A 17,170-nucleotide genomic window follows, 5' to 3' on the forward strand; every position below is an offset into this window, starting at 1 on the left:
CAACCCGGCTCAACGGCCCAAGGCTCGGTTAGGAGTTGCGTCGGAGCTTCCCGCCCAACCCTCCTCCAGCTCAAGAGCGGGTGACGCCGGCTCCGCCCGGCTTCAGAGGCCCCCACCCCCACGTCACCGCCTCTCACACCTCCTGCCCAGAGGCCTTACTCCTTTTCCTCAGAGTTCCCACTCTTCTTCTGGGCCCCCGTATCTAAGCCCTTCAATCCTCAGGGACCCACACATCTCCTGAGTCCCCATTCTCAGAGCAGCCCACTCTTCCTCAGAGCCACCCCTTCCTTATAAAACATCCCTTGGCTCTCCAAACTCCATCAACACACTCCATTCATCTCCAGAAGGCCCGGTCCCCCAAAGTCACTAGGGCTCCCAGCCTCCTGGCTCTTCCCGGGAAGCTTTCCATGAGGATACGGGTTTGTGGTGATGGTGGCTGGGATGTTAGAACTGAGTGATTTTCTCGACTGTAGAAGTCAGTTCTATCCACCTTTCAAGATCTGACTTGAACTTAACCCCTTCCTCCTTTATTCATTCTCTTGCTTTGCAGCATTCCAGGCCTAGAAAACCCTAGCACCTGTGGATGCTTCCAGAAAACCTACCCTGTCGTGTTCTCCAAGACAACAGATCTTCATGAGAGAGAAAAGGAACAGACTGGACGTGAATGACTCCTCCAAAGTCATGGGACTGCCTGGAGCTTGTTAGCCCTCAGCCTGGCTGCCAACCCTTCAGGGCAGGGTCTTTCTTCCCATTGCTGCTGGAGAGGAAATGCAGCAACCATCTGGTGTGATTTGATTGGGGGACTCCAAAGAAGACATCAGGGAATGGAAATGAGTGACATGGGCCACTGTAAGAACTTCAAAAGCTCCCTGAAGGAAATGCTACACTTGACTGCGGTAACAGTACTAGAACATATGGGCACCACAGATAGAGGATGCTGTGTAAAAAGGTTAGCTGCTAGCATGACACTTGCATAGAAGGCCTGAAAATTGTGGGGAACTTTGGTGTCCTTCAGACAATGGGGTAGGGGAGTAGGTGTTTGAAAGCTTCAAGGACCAGCAGAGACAAAAATTTGGTCACCTGGTAGAGAAACCTACAAGAGTGAAAAACTTGATGGGATAAAATCCCGAAGGAGGTGCAAGGAGTGTGAGTTACATCCTGGAGGATGCTGATTGCAAGAGCAGCCAGCTCAGAGCAGATGAAACAGAGCTGCCTTTGGGAGGCCAGAGAAATTGATTAGCTGCCTTGGCTCCCAAAGTGACATGTCTGTTCAACAAGCCCAGAGTTCCATGGAAACAGGGGCTGCATCTTTCACAGGCATGTGACTGGGCACATGGTACAAGCTTCTGGCTGGGTCATCACCTCTGGAGATTCAGGCCTCAGATCCTAAGAGCCATGCAACCCACTTTGGACCCTGGAATACCCAGTATCCCAGTTCATTCTTATCTCCTCATAGAGCTGCCTTAGGGCAGATGGTTTTCCCAGAGGGAAGCCCAGCCCCATTTAATATAGAAGGCCCTACATGTTTTTGGTTCTTTGGCAATGTATCTTTTTAAGTTTAAGAATTTGGCCTCTGATGGGAGGCCTGGGTTCAAATTCAGCTGTTATTCCGTGTGTGTACCGGAAGCAGGGATGTAACCCTGTCTCCTCCTCAGGTGGAAGCAGAGAATACAGATCCTGGTCTACACCATGCCTAGCAGGGTACCTCTATGAACATCTAAGAGAGGGTTCATCATCATAGGTATGGCACGGCTGAGGCCTTGGGGAGCCGTGGGGTGAGGAAGGAAAACCAGGTTGAGTTTGTGATCAAATCTGCTCTCTGTGGGAGTCTGAAGTCCTTCCACCGAGGGCCTCTTTAGTCCCTCGATGCATCTCTGTGCCCTTTTGAAGCCATGTAACCATGAGTCAGATCTCAAACTCTGAACCACGGTCCTCAGATGAAACGTGTAATGATTGCAAGTGGTTAAATAATGTACCTTACGTGCTTATCAGTGTGCCAGGCAACATCAGAAGAGCTTGAGAAATGGCAACACTCATATTTTGCACCCTGTCCCATGGACCCCATTACCCCTGGCCCATAGGTGTGTAGTGTGCAATGGGATAGACACAGCTGACTGTTAACAACCTGGACTCGGACAAAAGGGCAGGTGGGAGAGAGGGCACTCGCCTGGACCACAAACTACGCTGGGCTCCAGATGGAGACAGGCAGGCAGCAAGATGGAGGGGTGGGAACACGTGAAGACAGGCAAGAGGGAACAGGAGCGAGACTCCAGATGGAGTAACAGCCAGCCAGAGACTAAAGGGGAATGAGAATAGGCCTGAGGAGATGCCATATTGAAGGATCACTACCCAGCTAAAGCTGAGATGGACAATTCTGGGACACAGCGGCAGGCTGACTTGATGACAGAAAGTGCTTTGGAGACCTCAGAGAAAAAAACGGTTTACTCCTTAACATGCCTTTCCCATGGACACCCTCAAGTCTACACGGACAGGAAAGCCCCAGAGGCTGTAAGGGGCCACAAACCTTACTCGGCTCCCACTCAGCACCCCTCAGTCTGTGTCCCTGCAGAATCAGTCTCAGGCAGATGGTGCATCCATGGTCTGTCCTCATCAGCGTGGCCCGAGAGAGTCCTCATGTCTCCCACCTTTAACACCCACATGACCACAGACAAGGAAGCAGTCCACAGAATTTGCCAGGGATGTGCCGTAAAAACAGAAAAATGTCTGTTAAAAACCCCTGAACCTGAGATGATTGAAGAGCCAAATCCCTGCACCCCATCTGACACTCTCCCGGGCACCTGGAGATGATCCTACATCCCCAGGCCCCGGAGCAGGCAGAGCTTGTGTGTCTGAGGAGGCCTGGAAGTGGTGGCATGCCATCCAGACCAAGGATCTGCTTTTAATTCTATCCCTCACATTGTTGAGCCAGGCACATCCACAAGTCATCAGGGGTGTAATCTGGTTCTTGCTCCATCCTGCTGAAGTCCTGCTAAAGGGTAGAGTCCATCAGGGGGTGGCCATTCTCAGGGAGCATGATGCTAGTGCTGGCACCTGTCCGGGCAGAGGGTGTGTAGCGGGCAGACTTGTGGGCGGACCGGCGGAGGCACAGACAGCAGAGGAGGCGGCGGAAGGTGCGGCGCATCTCAGCATCGCGGCATGAGTACACCACGGCATTGACCAGTGAGTTGGCCTCGGCCAAGAGTAGGAAATACTTCTCCACAGCCAGGACGTTGCAAGACTTGCAGTCCAGACCATCCAGGAGCAGCACCACCTGACCTGGTGTCCAGCAGACAACAAATGCCCCTGTGGGATGGAACCTGAGGTGAGCAGGGCCAGCTGTTGGGGGGCCTGCCACTCAAAGTTCTGAGCTCAGGGCTGGCGGGAGGTTGTCGAGAACTTGGACAACGGTTGTGGTTCGCAGTGCCACGGCAGCCTACCTTGCTGCCTTGGCAGCATGATGGGACAGAATTGCTAAGAGGGGACACCTTTCTCATTTGTCTGCTAGAAGGGACACCTTTCTTAATTGGTACACCGTGGCTAGAGCCTTGTAGGTTTCTACATGGAGATTTGTTCTATGGGGGAAAGGAGATCACCATGGGACAGGCCAGTTACTCGAGGGGGGAGGATTGGGAAGAGTTGCTCCCATATTCTTGGGGGGGTATATCTAATGGGAGGGCCTCTTGCCACCTCCCCCACATAGATCATCCTAAATTTCAACAGCCAGAGTGACCGTTACTCCCTGCTAAAAACTCATAAGGGCTTCCCACTGACCTCAGAACAACAACAGACTCCTATCTGGGCTTTATGAGGCCATGTTGACCACCTCTCATCTCTGAAGGTGCTGGCCGGGCGCTGCCTGGGGCTCTCTTCCCTTTGCCAGCATCCAGGTCTCTGCTCAGATATCACCTCCTTGGAGAAGATTTCCCACCCAAATCATCTCCCATCATGCTCTATCAGCTCTTGGAGGAGTCGGGGGGAAAGTGGTGTCCCACTCACCCAGGATGATGACAACAGTCTTGACCAGGCTGAGCGTGGTCTCACGGTAGCGGGGGTGACAGCTGACGTGCTCTGCCATGCGCTGCACTCGCCGCCGCACGTAGAAGAAAATGTGGGTGTAGACTGCCACCATGAGCAGGAAGACGAGCAGGCTGGACAGGGCCCAGACGGCCAGGTAGGAGCGGCTGAGCAGGGGGGCCATGCGTGAGCATTTGTCCAGGGCACAGACGCAGTGCCAGGAGTGGGCGGGCAGCAGCCCCAGGCCCAGCGCGGCCACCCATACACCCACAATGAGCAAGACCACACGGCTGCGGGGCAAGCGACTGTGCAGTTGCATAGCCATCACACTGCGGTGCCGCTCCACAGCGATGGCCAGCAGTGTGGCCACTGATGCTGTCAGGCTTGTGTCCAGCAGGCCCTGCCGGACGAACCAGCCCTGGAGTGAGAGCCGGGCTGTGCGTGGGCCAGTGTGGAACATAAGGAAGAGGTAGGCTACGCCGGCAAAGAGGTCGGCTGCAGCCAGGTTGCCAAGCAGGTAGTAAATGGGCTGGTGGAAGCGCCGGTTGGAGGCGATGGCTGCGATGACCAGCAGGTTAGTCAGCAGCACCAGCACACTGACAGTTAGCCCCAGCGCCACCACAACCACATCTTTGGGCCGCCAGTGGAAGCTGAGCTCCTTGCCACTGTTGTTGTAGAAGAAGCCTATGGTCTTGTTGTAGTAACACTGGCCCATGATGACCATCTGGGGGCACAGAAGAAAAGGTCAATGATGCAGGCAGCACCTGTCAGAAGGAGCAGCATCCGGAGCGGAGGATCAGCACAGGAAGGGCAAGGGTCTCAAATTCAAATGCCTCAGGGCAAAGTGGTGGGAGTAGGGACCAAGGTGACCTGGAAGTGGAGAGGGGCTCCATGAATTGGGGAGAGGGCGAGACAGCTGTCGCTTACTTACTAGTAAGACTCTTACAAAGATAGCTCCCAAATCAAATGACTGGCTGGGCTTATTCATTTATTTATTTTTATTTTCCAGTTAGTTTCCCTTTTTTAACCTAAAACAAAACCCGCCTGCTCATGTGCTGCCAATCTGAGTCCAATCTGTGGTGGTGGCAGGGACGGTTAGGGCAGGACGAAGGGGTGTGAGCTGTGAAAGTAGGGGAAGGTCAGTTCGGTGTCTGAGTCACTGCAGAAAGCAGAGCCCAGGGGGCACGTGTGCGCAGGGTGGGGTCACTGCTGGGCCCCTGCAAGCGGTCAGTGCTGGGGCGTGGAAGTGGCTGGGGAGACCGGGGTGGGCTGCGAGACGGCCCCAGAAGTTGGGCTGAGGGATTTGGGCTCGAGCGCTCCCGAAACGAGCGGGGAATCGGGCCGTACCGGGTGGGATGGAGGACCCCGGTGGCCTCCGCAACAAAGAGGGCAGTCAGGGAGGCGGTGGCTGGCGGGGCCTCCTGCAGCCGCCAGGCTAAGAGAGGACCGGGAGAGGGGGAGGGGAGGAGGGCGTGGCGCTTGGGCCCCGTGGGCACGTGCCGCGCCCTCCCCGGCACCCGCACCCACCCGCCCCCGTCCGTGCGGGCCTCACCTGGGCCGCCCGTCACGCTGCAGACGGGGCGGCCTCGCGGGAGTTCAGGGTGGGCGGGAGACCCATGGCTCAGCAACTGCTGCGGGAGAGTCTGGGTGCGCCTAGCGCAGGCGGCAAAGAGAGCGGGAGGCGGGGTCCCGCCCCGCCGCTCCCTATCCGCGGGTCGCTAGCGCCCCGCCTCCGCCACCTGGAGCAGCCCCGCCCCGCCCCGTCCCTGCCACCTGGAGAAGCCCCGCCTCCGCGGCCGAGCTAGGGCAGGGTCGCCGGAACCACAGCCCCCTTATTTCCTCCCTGCCTCGCGGCCCCTCGGTCGCCCCTCTCCACTTCCGGCGCGGGACCACCACCCTGTCCCCGCACACCTCACGCGCCCCCAGTTTCGGGCCTTCGGGACAGCTAAGTCACTTGCAGCGGGAGAATTCCCACCGTGACCTCACGCCGCCCGGGCTCACCTCTGGTGGTCCCAGGGTCTGCACCCCCGACCCGGCCCCACCCCGCTCTCTCGCGTCCAATCCGCTTCCGAGTTCCAAGCCACGCCCTGATCCGACTGGGCTCCCACCGCCCGGACCCCCGCCCCATGCGGCTTCGCCGGCGCCGAGCTACTGCACCCCGCTGCCTCCCAGTACTCGCAGACCTGTGACCCCAGCTGACCATCCCGCCGAATTCAAGTTTCTCGCAGCCCTGCCCCCGTCCCCGGCGTCGTTGTCCCCTGGCTTGCCCAAGCCTGTGGCGGCCTTGGGCTCCCACGGCCCAGAGCACACAGCCCCATTGTCCCGGTTATCTGCACTCTGTTCTCTTTGTTCGATTATGCAGGACCGGCTCAGGGACGCAGAGCTCTGGGAGGGCCAGGCCAGCGTGACTCAGCCCGGTGCCCAGGTCCAGCCCCGACTGCCTGTAGATACTCAAAGAAAAGGGGTGTTCGTTTCCCTGATGGGTAAAATGGGGCCTGAGAATGCTGCCCTCACCTGGCAAAGACAGACACTCAAGAGTATAAAGACAGTTTATTCAGAGGCCATCAGATTCCATGCACTACCAGGATGTCATCTGGCCTGTCCCTCTGCACCTCCAAGAGCTGGTCACTTGGAGTTAGCCTAAGGAGGCAGGCAGAGGTGGGGAAGTGGGAAGTGGCCACAACCAAAGTAGCAAAAGGCACCTCTGTTCCAGGAGTCTGAGACTGGGGTGGACCCCAAGGATCCTGTGACCTGTATTGAACCTGAGTATTGACCCTGAGTGACCTCTGATCCTGAGTGGCCCTGATGTTTGGCAGTGACCTGCGTCTCATGGGGTGATTCTGATACATTGTCCTCAAAAATGTTTTAGTTTCCTCCTAGGCCATGTAGTTTTTCCTTATGAGAACTCTCCAGACCCCCCAACATTGAACTCCTAGGAAGAAATGGATCCATCTCCTCAGTCTTGGGCCACTTGGTCAGTGCTGGGAAAGTCAGAGATGGTCCTCGGCTTCCTCTGGGCAGCAAGTGGCTTTGGGCACAGGCTCGCCGTGCAGCTTGGAGAGCAGCCGGGCTGTTTCCTGGGTGATCTCAAAATGCTTGGGCAGTGGGGTGCGGCGCAAGGGGCTGCCCTCTGGAGAGGCAGTGGTAGGGTTGGGCCCCCTCCTCCGCAAGCTCCCTTGGGGCACTGATGTGACAGGGGTCTCCTCGCACAATTTGGAAGCCACCAGGGCCAAGCTGGACAGCTGGTGGGTGACAGGCCGCACACCGCCCCGGGGATACTTCACTGGCTGGCGGCTGAAGTGGCCACGGGACTGTGTCCCCAGGAGTGAGTCCTCGGGGCCTTGGCTGGACACTGTGGGATGGAATGGTCAGTGCTGAGCACCCCTAAGTCCTCTGGATATTCCCTTGGGAGTCATCTCTCAGCCAAGCTACCCCAGGCAGGGGCACCCCCAGAACACCGGAGTTACTCCTCAACACACTCACCTTCCCCTCTCTCGTCTTTGGTGTCTTCAGCCACTTCCTCTCTTGGGTCACTCTGTGGAGTTGGAATCTGCAGAGAGAAACCCAAGACCAAGATCCTAACAATAAAATCCCAGTTCTCTGAGACTTTTGGAGAACTGAGGGTTTGTTCCTGGACATGCAGTTTCCTTTGTAGTTTTGGTGTCTAGGGAGAGATGATGCCCTTAATTCGGGGACTGCTTGTCCCTCTGTGCAGAGCAGCATTAGTCTCAACTGTGGGGTCCGTGAGGGCAGGAACACCCTTGTTTAGCCAAAGGCCAGGCCGGGTTGTGACTTTGCCATCTCCACACTAGGATAGGAATCTCCTTCCTGCTCTGTTCTCTGTGACCTTATGCCCACATTTTAGCTGTGTATTCTCTCTGTTCTGCCTTTAGTTAAATGCTAACAGCAGCTGCTGTTCTGTGTCAGATCCTGTCCTGAGCACTTTCTGAGCCATTCCAGCACTCAGAGTCCCACAGTGCACCAACAGCCCCTTTCCCGGCTCTGGGATGCTGTGTACTCAGGAATGGTAGGTGTAGCAGGAAATGAGGGACAGAGAAACCCCCATTGGAGTCTCACGTATAAATGTTTTTCACTAAAAGTATCCACCACTCAGGGCTGTATGACAGTAAGCCTGTAAAGTACCTGTGCAAAGTGCGAGGATGACAGTAAGCCTGTAAAGTACCTGTGCAAAGTAGGTGGTGGCCCACAGGCTTCTCTTTCGCCTCACTTCCAACTACCTTCCCCTCATTACAGCATAAAGCCGTGCCCTGCACACAGCAGGCATGTTCCCACCCCAGAGCTGTTGCACTGGCTTTTCCGTTTGCCTGGAACACACGTCTCCTGATCTCCACGTGGCTTACTCCTCCTCCACATCTCTCCAGTCTTTGCTCAAATCCACCTTCTCCATGAGACCCACCCCTACCATCCTACTTACTGCTACAAATTGCCTGTCAACTCTCGCCGCCGCCTCAGTGGCCCTGATAGCCATTACCTATGTATGCTACTGTTTCTTTTCTCCATAGTACCTATCACCTTGTAACATCCTACATAACTGACTCTGTATATTAATTGTTTATTGTTGCTTTCTTTCCCAGGAGAATGCGGGAACCAAGAGAATGGGGTCTTTGAATATTCTGCTCACTAATATATCTGTAATGCCTAGAACAATGCTTGGCACACAGTAGGTGTTCAATACATATTCTGAAGGAATGATCATGTTATTACTTCTGCAGGGCTGTACCCCGTTGTTTCTCCATTACTGCCCACCACTCCATTCCTCACTTTTCCTTTTAGAACAAGAACAGGGTAAATAAGGAAGGAATGAAAGAGGAAATTTTAAAGGGAAAGGAAGGAAGACAGGAGAAAGTGAGAGGACGAAATGAAGAAAAGCCCCTCCTATCTGTGGGCCCAGTGGGTTCCTACCTTGGGGAGCATGGCCTCGGGATGCTTCTCCAGTGCACTTTGGGACTCTGGGTCTGGCTCAGGGTCTGAGGTCAGGGCTGGGGGCAGGGGATCTGGGGCAAACATGGGGGGTGGTGGCTGGGGCTGGTTGTGAGGGAGCCAGGGGCCAGGCTCCGGTCTTGAGGCAGGGGCTCAGTGGCCAGGGGGAGCTCGTCCATCCCGAAGATCTGCTCATAGTGCACGATGAGGAACTCAACAAGCTGGGCCTGGTGCCCAAAGTCCAGGAGGCAGGAGCCAGGGTCGGTGACAGCTGCCCCAGGACCATCTGGTGGCCGCAGCAGTGTCGGCCCAAACACAATGCCCAAGTTGTTCGCAGACATCTTGTTTTCCTCGAACTGTGCTGCCACCCTGGGGACGGGGTGAGGAGAAAGGTAAGGGCACAGAGGGCACAGAGGGCACAATCATTGGGTAGGACATGAAGGTCAGGCTAGCGCAAGTCATGGGTCAGTGGTCCTGGTCACTATTTGAGACCAGCAGCTACATGCCCAGCAACGGAAGTCAAGGGTAGGTACTCAAAGTCAGGAGTCATGTATTAAGGCTCAGAATATACATGCAAAGGTCAGGGGTCAGTGTTATAGGTCAATAGTCACATGCCCGGGGAAGAGGCCACAGATCCATGCCTTAGGTCAGAAGGTCAGTGATAGTGCACACCTGAACAGATGGGCCACCAGGTGCCGCAGGGTGTTGTAGTTAGAGTCAGGCAGCTGCACCAAGAGGGTCTTCAGCAAGCGGATAGCCTCAGGGCTGGGACTGGGGGTCCCAGGATCGTGCCCAGGGTCTGCATGCAGGGCCTTAGCCAGAGAGATGAAGGCGCCGTAGAAGTGGAAGGGGACCACGGGGTCAGTGAGCTGGGGGTGGAACGGCATGGGGGACATGAGTGTGGGTTGGCTGCAGAGGTTCCTTAGCCTAAGCCCGCCATGCCCCCTGCCCCCTGGCCTCTGAGCACCTACCTCCTGGAGGAATCGCTTGAGGACACTTGAGACATCATGAGGTGAGTTTCCTGACAGGTCCACCAATGCTCGGCCGTTCTCGAAAGCCTGGCACAGCCGTTCCACACGAACCCGGGACCCACTGACCCGATAAATGCCCTGCAGGTTAGGGTGGGAAATGGATACCTGGGTCGTTATCCAGCCATGGAGAGGGCTCGGTACAGCGGGGGATGGTCAGAGGTCAAGGGTCAAGGTGGCACCTGCACACCCAGTGCGCGCTGTTCTATCTCGGCTGTGCACCTGGTGACTACAAAGGGCACCTCTTCTGGGAAGTCCCTGGGCAGCTGCAGGAAGTCGACCCCAAAGAGGGATGTCCGGGCTGGGAGCCGCTTGTGTCCACAGAGGATGAGCAGAGTCTCGAGGCAGCGCTTGTGGCAGGTCAGAAAGCACTGGGGGGAGAAGGTTATAGGGTCAGGGAGGTCATTGACGGTCAGCAGGGGAAGAGAAGGTTAGGATCCTTAGAGAATGGGAAACTTATGGGAAATCATCAAGGCTAGATCAAGGCTATTTCTAGGGACAGGAAGGTCATAGGAATATCAAGTCATGGAGGTGCATGGAGTCAGGGAGGTCATGGGGGTCAGCAGCAGAGGGCATTGGGTCATCGGCCCAGGCCACACCTCCTCACACTCGGTCCCGCTGACCATGAAGGCATCACACTCGCGGCACTTGGCTGGGCCCCTCAGCCGCCGTAGTCGGTGGGTCTGGGCTGCGCTGGACAGTGTCCACTTCCTGAAGGGGCTGCCTGACCCATTCTCGAGCCCATCTCCCAGATCTGTGGGAAAATAGGGTCAGGGGCCTGGTCCACCTGCCCCTGCCCCACCCCACCTGCTTCCAGCCTCACCAGGGTCTCGCTCCTCAAAGTCGTCCGAGGACTCGGTGCCTGTGGACGAGACCTTCACCAGCCGCCTCGTGCCAGGACCTGGTATCAGAGGGTCACATAGGTTGGGAGTCACACGGGTTATGAGGAGGCTCCAAGCTAAGGAGACATTCCTAGTTTTCAGGCCTTCCAGAACCACCCACAGATGCCCTTGGAGAAAGGGTCAGAGGTGAAGATGGGGGTCAGACAGGTCAGAGGTTGAGGAAATAGGTCAGGGGTGTAGGTAGGTCAGAGATCAAAGGATAGTTCAGAGATTGAAGAGCAGAGCCTGGCCAGAGGCTGAAGGATGATCACAGGTCAGGAGTGGGTCAGGGCCAGGTCCTGGCCCCACCTGGGCTGGAAGTAGGAGAATCCAGGGACCGAGACTCACTGCCACCGCCCATGCTGTCTGCATCGCTGCCTGGAGTGGGGCCTGGAGTCCCTAGGAGGGGACAAGTCAGTTAGGAAGACCCCCTTCCCTGGCACCACTCCTGCCCACCCTGCACTGCACTCACCCTGCCAGCTTGTGCCTGTGTCCTCCCAAGGGCCTTGCTCAGCCACACTCTCATCCAGCCGTGGAGGTGAGGGGCCGGAGGGCTTTTTCCTTGCGTCTAGAGGGGTGCTGAGAGGAGAGATTTTAGGGCTCAGAACTAGGACACTGGCCAAGGTAACAGCACTGTGGCATCATGTCTTGGATCCAACTCCAAGTATTTGGGTCTGCAAGCTCTAATGTGCATGAGCATCGTGGCCCAGTGCCAAACCTCAAAGTCCTGGCTCTCCCAGGACTGGGACATCCCTCCCACAAAAAAAATGAGCCTTTGGTACTAAATCCAAGTACTGAAGCTTTGAGTTCTCAGCCCCATGATGCCAATGGCTGGCACCACGTCTCTGGGGCTCCTCCCTGCCCCTGTTCCTAGGGGCCCACCTGTGCGGGGCAGGCACGAACTCCTGGAAAGAGAAGGCAGGTGGCGGGGGCGGCGGGGCCTCTGGGTGCAATGCCCGCACGAACTCCTGGTAGCGCTGGCCGGGTTCAAAGGGTGCACAGCACTCTGCCAGGGCAGCGAAGGCACGGGGACCACGCTCTGCTTGTGCCCCCCGCAGCCCGAAGAGTCCCAGGGTCACCTGCCAGGTGGAGATGGAGAGAGGGAGGGAGGTGGAGGCAGGGAGCTGACCCTTAGAGGCACCAGCATTGTCAGGGTTTGGGGGCAGGTTGGGTGGGGGAGGTGGCTTAGGGACAAGGGCAGTCAGCTAGGGTGGGGACCTGCTCAGAGATGCGCTGGGTCATCCTGGGGGCAGGACCCCATGGGATTGGGGCCTAGGCAGAGGTGCAGTCAGGGTCTGAGGGCAGGAACTGGGCTATCTATGGGGATGGAACAAGTCCTAGTATCCTGGAGGCAATTTAGGGATGGGGGTGGGGGAGAGGAGACCCGCTCTGCTGGAGCCAAAACGAGGAGGGGGCTAAGGTGAGGGTAAGGGTCTCACCCGCCTCATCACTTCATCCCCCTGCAGCACTAGCTTGCGAACATGAGACACGATCCGCTGCTTGGCAGCCTCTAAGTCCTGCTGCCTCGTGTTGGCCTCACGGACACAGGCCTGGTATAGTACCTCGGCCTCCTGCACCTGGAGAAACCGAGGCCAGAGGTGCATGTGGGAGACAGGACAGCGTGGGCAGAGGTGGGGGGCACCGAAGCACTGCGGGGGGGCAAAGGGGTGAGGTCCCACCTTGGCCTGGGCCTCCTCTCGGGAGCGCCGCCGCCGCTCCTGTTGCTTGCTGGGTCCTGGAGAGGCCTGGGGGGCTGGGTCCTCGGGGGATGCCTGGGAGCGTACCCGCAGGTCCTCGCTGCGCTGTATATACTGGAGCTGGGCCCGCCGCAGCGCCTGTACCGCCTCGTTCTGGGGGCGGGGCAGGAGCACTGTAAGCACCCCTTCATCTCCTCCCCTAGCGCACTCTCATCCACCCTGAGCCTCACCATCCGCTTCTGCTCTTTCATCCACTGCTCCTTGAACTCTTTCCGCCACTTCTCAATTTCAGTCCGCTTGGCAGCCAGGGGCTGGCAAGGATGGAAGGCGAGGATGCTGCTTCAGGGCTTCAGGTACTTCCATCCCCTGAAGCCATATGCCTTTCATCCTCAGAACCCTTTTCTAGGTCTGCACTCCCCAGAGGTCTTCTCATCCAGACCTTCTCCCCTAGCCTTGTGTCCCCACAGTCTTAGTGGTCCCCTCATCCTTTTCTGCCTGGACTTAGAGATGCCAAGGCTCTCTTCCTCGGAAAACTCAGTACCTCATGCTGTGCCCCACCAACAAGCAAAAGCACAGTTTTGCAATTGCACAGGAAGCCTGGTTTGAATCCCTGCTAGGTAACCTTGGGTAAGTTCCTTAGCATCCAGGGGCCTAAGCTTCCTCATCGGCTAAACGGCACTAATGGTAACAGTGCCTTCCTGGTGGGTGGTTGTGAACGACAGGGTTCTCTCACCTGGTAGTAGTCTCTTTTCTGCTGGGCCACTGTCTCTATAGCCAGGGCTCCCAGGCTGAGGTCGTGCTCCAGAAACAGGGTGTAGATATACTGAAGTGGCATGTGGCTCTGGGGGATGGGGAGGTGGTGGAGGATGTTGAGGATCTAGGAGGGTTGGGCTGGGGTTCTGGAGGGCTTGGGCTCTTGGAGGGGGGCTGGTCATGGTTACCTGCTGGTGGATTGACACCTTACCAGCCTCAGCAATCTTCATAATGCTTTTGGCAAATGCCAGCTCTGGAGGGAGACAGCAGAGGTCTGAGTCCGGTAGGGTGCGGGTGCTGCCTGGGGCCTGGGGCCGGGTGAAAGGGGCCCTCACCGAGGCTGGCTCTCTTCTCAGTCCAGGCCAGCAGCTCCTTGGCATAGCGGCTCCAGGTCTTGGCATACTCCAGGGCTGCGTCTACACCCCCCTTGGTCCGAATGAGCCGCAAGTCCAGTTCTTCCCCTGGGGCACATAGGTGGACCTCTGACCTTTGAACCCTGACCTCACATAGAGCTCTGACCATCCTTGAGCCCCTAGACCAGATCACTGGCCTTTATTTTATACCCTATGGCTCCCCCAAAATCCCCCTTTGTGATGACTTGCCCAGGTTGCAATGATTCCTCACCCAGACTAGAGGCTCCCTGAAGGCAGGGGCTCAGCTCTGTTCTGGGTGCTGTACTGTCCCAGGTGCAGGGGACAGGCAGGCAGCGATGACTTGTTGAGGGAAGAACTTCTTTCTGCCCCCAACCCCTGGCCTCAAAGCCCCCTACCTGTAAGGGGTGCAGGACCCTCTGGGGAGGGGCCACTCCAAAGGCTGGTTTCATTGGTCTGAGGGGGAGGGAGACAGCGTTCAGGTGCTTGAAAGGCAGGGGCCCACCTCCCTAAAACCCCTCCTCTCAGAGGTCCCTCCTCCCTGCCCCCTAGGCCCCACAACTCACTACAGTAGCTGTGGGAGTCTTGTCAGGCTCTGGGTCTTCTGAAAGCGCAGGGTCTCCAGCCAGCATCTCAAGGGGCCTGGGAGGTAAGGGTGTCAGGATATCACCTTCTACCCAGCCTGTCTGCCTAGGGGTGCTGGGGACCACAGTAGTTTGTGGGATGGTCCTGGAATATCACCTCAGAGATATCGCTTGTATCTGGGAATTCTGAAGGATGTGTTTTTTTGGCGGCGGGCAGGGGGGGGGGGGGGGGGGAGAGGCTGGAACCAGGTGAGATTTTTTTATGGGACTTGAGACAGAATTTGAAGGGTTACAAGTAACTTTGGAGTCTATAGAGTAGGATTATAGGGATATCAAATGTTTCAAGGAGTCACAAGGATACGTGAGGGTTCTAGGACTACTCTGGGGATTTCCAGTGGATTTGGGGGTGACCCAGGCTCAGACTCACACGTTCCCCAGTGAGATCTCAAGGTTGTCCAGGCTCCGGAAGATGTCACTGTACCTCTTCCTGCTCTCAGGAGCTGGGAGAAGCCCTGGGGGAGGGGAGTGTCACACAAAGCCTCCCTCCACTCTTAGCACTTTGGCTGGCAGTTTGGAGGGTGGAGAGACAGAGAGAGGGGAACGATATAGACAGAAAGTTCTGACTCTGTGGGGAGTGTGGGATGGGATGGAGGGAGCTGGGCTTGGGTGGGGCTGACAACCCAACGCAGAAGGCACACACCCACAAATGCATGGGCTCAGAAGAAAAGCAACAAAACAGATGCCCCAGATGCAGCCACACTGTCCCTAGGGGAAGAGAGCAGACTTGACAATGAAACCACAAGGATTTCAGGCCAGACAGATGGAAATAACACGTGGGACAGACAGGCAAGAGAGCTGTGGCAGAAACACACATAGGCAGACTGAAACTGGGAGAAACGTAAAGACCGACTGACACCCAACATGCACAGCAGAGACACAAAAGACAACCCCAAACACGAGTCAGACCTTGCCACATTTCTGCCACAGCACACCCCACCCGCCCCCTTCTAGGGGGTCCAGATCAGCACCGCCTCTCCCTGGGCTATGGAGGAGCCCGGTGGGGATCCTGAAGCGATGCCCTCTTCATCAGCCTTGTGACACCCTGCCCCCATTACAAATATCAGAAGCAGAAGCGGCCACTTCCCCTTCCTGGGCCCTCTCCCCCAGGCATCCGGGGTGAAGACTCCGTAGGGGGAGGGGGTCAAAGACTGGTGTCCCGGGCCCCTCTAGGATTAGGGGATCCCCACAATGGAGAATTCCCATGTCCTCCCCATTCAGGAACTCCTCTTCCTGCTCTATAGACAGAGACAACCGTGGTCCCTCAATTTAGCAAGTGGGGTACGGCCGGGGGATGCCCCTCTCGGATCCCGTATCCCGGACCGCCTACCCGGCTCTGCTGCGTCCATGGCCCGGCCCAGGGACTGCTCGGCGGGGACTGGGATTGGGACGAGATCGCGCGCGCCGGCGGGGCCTAGCCCCAGATTTCCTGCCGGGCCGACGCCTCTTGACTTCTGCATCGCCCCGCCCCGCCCTGCAGAGGCCCCGCCTCACCCACGCCCTCAGCGGGAGGCCACGCCCCCAAAGGCCGGAAGCAAAGACCACAGCCTGGCCGACGAGTCGCCAGATACTGTCGGGCCAGTGCCTACCGGGCGGCTACTCCAGGCTGAAATGCCACAGACCTGGACACTCCAGGACTCCATCCCGGCCAAGGTTCCCCTACCAGCACACTCTTCCCAGAGTGACCCCAGAGTCAACCTGTTCCCGAACCTTCTACACGCCCAGTGACCGCCCTGCCAAGGGGTCTCTTGGACCCCTGAACCTATTCCGCCCTACCAGAGCCATGGAGCCCCTGGTACAGGCCTGTTGTCCAATTCTAATTCCAGCCGAACCTCCCCGGTGACCTTCAATGCTAGATCAGGCTCTTGATTACAGTGCATTACAGCGCAGCCAAAAGCACCACTAACACCTCTCTGGGGGCACATAGATCCTGACCTGAGGCCCCAAAGAATCATCCCTGGCAAACCCAATTCTAGAGTGCTCCCCTCCAAGTCACCTCAGATTGTATCAAGAATTTGTTGCCCCCTACATTCCACACGACCACAGCAACCCCTCTAAGGAGTGGGACCTGGGGTCACTACCCCTCTGGAGACCTTGGCCAGCACTAAAGGCCCACCTGATGCTCATGAACATCCTTAGCTGGCCCCTCTCACTTCTCAAGGCCTTCCTTGGACTGCAGGCCACATTCCACTTGATGGGGAAGCCAGACAGGGGTGGGCTGCTGAGGATGACCAAGGGGTCTGCGCTGGAAAGGGTTGAGTGCTCCCCACTGAGCACTGGGTTTGGAAGGTTGCCCTGAAGGCTGACCTGCGTCTGGTAGCCTGTTGTCCAATGCAACTTGTCAGTTATAAAAATGTATCTCTATCCTTTACTCATACTTTCTAGATGGAAATGACTGTTTATAACTTCGCTTTCTAAAGGTTTTGGCTCTTGAGAAGGCAAATCTCCGACTGGCTGTGACTCTCAGTTCTCATGCTGCCTACATACTCTGACGTACTTCAGTTACAGTGAGTGAGCGCCTCTGAAAAGAAGTAGTGTCAGTATGAAGGCTGAGAAGGCTGCTAGTAGTGTCAGTATGAGGGCTGAGCACCTTCCAGGCTGCTAGGTCAAAGCCTGGCTCTGAGATGGCACAGCACCTGTGTGGCTCAGGGCCTCAGGTATCCAACGAGTGTGACCTGAGTCAGTATTTGTAATGATGTGGGAATGCCACCCATCTTAAGACCACCCCCCACCAGCCCAAGTGTGTGTCAAAATGTGAAGTTGAGACCACAGAAGTATGGGGGTGCTTATTAAACCTGGAATTAGGCAGAGCTCTCTGTGTTACAAGATCAGCCCACCCAAGTG

The 17,170-nt window shown here is 56.9% G+C and overlaps 2 protein-coding genes across 3 annotated transcripts; both read right to left on the minus strand.

Annotated features, from left to right (window-relative positions):
* Window positions 1-2,424: 2,424 nt before the first annotated feature.
* Window positions 2,425-6,114, minus strand: LPAR2 (lysophosphatidic acid receptor 2). Of its 2 annotated transcripts, none has more exons than XM_039867999.1 (3): window positions 5,567-6,114; window positions 3,997-4,778; window positions 2,425-3,303 (listed from the first exon to the last, which is right to left on the minus strand). In XM_039867999.1, the coding sequence occupies exons 2-3, from the start codon at window positions 4,736-4,738 to the stop codon at window positions 2,990-2,992; spliced, it is 1,056 nt and encodes a 351-aa protein (XP_039723933.1). In that variant the 5' UTR covers window positions 4,739-4,778; window positions 5,567-6,114; the 3' UTR covers window positions 2,425-2,989. The 2 variants fall into 2 exon arrangements, with proteins under 2 accessions (XP_039723933.1, XP_039723932.1); XM_039867998.1 differs by having other exon boundaries at window positions 3,997-4,738; window positions 5,567-6,111.
* A 431-nt stretch (window positions 6,115-6,545) lies between these two features.
* On the minus strand, window positions 6,546-15,813 carry GMIP (GEM interacting protein). The gene is given in 22 exon segments (XM_039867995.1): window positions 6,546-7,366; window positions 7,498-7,564; window positions 8,938-9,059; window positions 9,062-9,324; window positions 9,628-9,824; window positions 9,927-10,064; window positions 10,166-10,354; window positions 10,583-10,737; window positions 10,807-10,884; window positions 11,174-11,263; window positions 11,337-11,443; window positions 11,747-11,943; window positions 12,304-12,441; window positions 12,544-12,714; window positions 12,792-12,872; window positions 13,295-13,402; window positions 13,503-13,567; window positions 13,650-13,775; window positions 14,084-14,141; window positions 14,252-14,327; window positions 14,697-14,781; window positions 15,657-15,813. Coding segments are annotated over 22 exon segments (3,003 nt in total). The 5' UTR covers window positions 15,787-15,813; the 3' UTR covers window positions 6,546-7,004.
* Between the last annotated feature and the right edge of the window lie 1,357 nt (window positions 15,814-17,170).

This window comes from Pteropus medius, unplaced genomic scaffold (genome assembly GCF_902729225.1).
Source record: "Pteropus medius unplaced genomic scaffold, Ma_sr-lr_union100, whole genome shotgun sequence".
Taxonomy (NCBI): Eukaryota; Metazoa; Chordata; class Mammalia; order Chiroptera; family Pteropodidae; genus Pteropus; species Pteropus medius.

Excerpts from the sequence above, each read along its gene's own strand:
- LPAR2 (XM_039867999.1), bottom strand. The coding sequence starts at position 4,738 with ATGGTCATCATGGGCCAGTGTTACTACAACAAGACCATAGGCTTCTTC. Across the intron at positions 3,304-3,996 it reads GACTGTTGTCATCATCCTGG|GGGCATTTGTTGTCTGCTGG; the intron begins GTGAGTGGGACA and ends TCCATCCCACAG.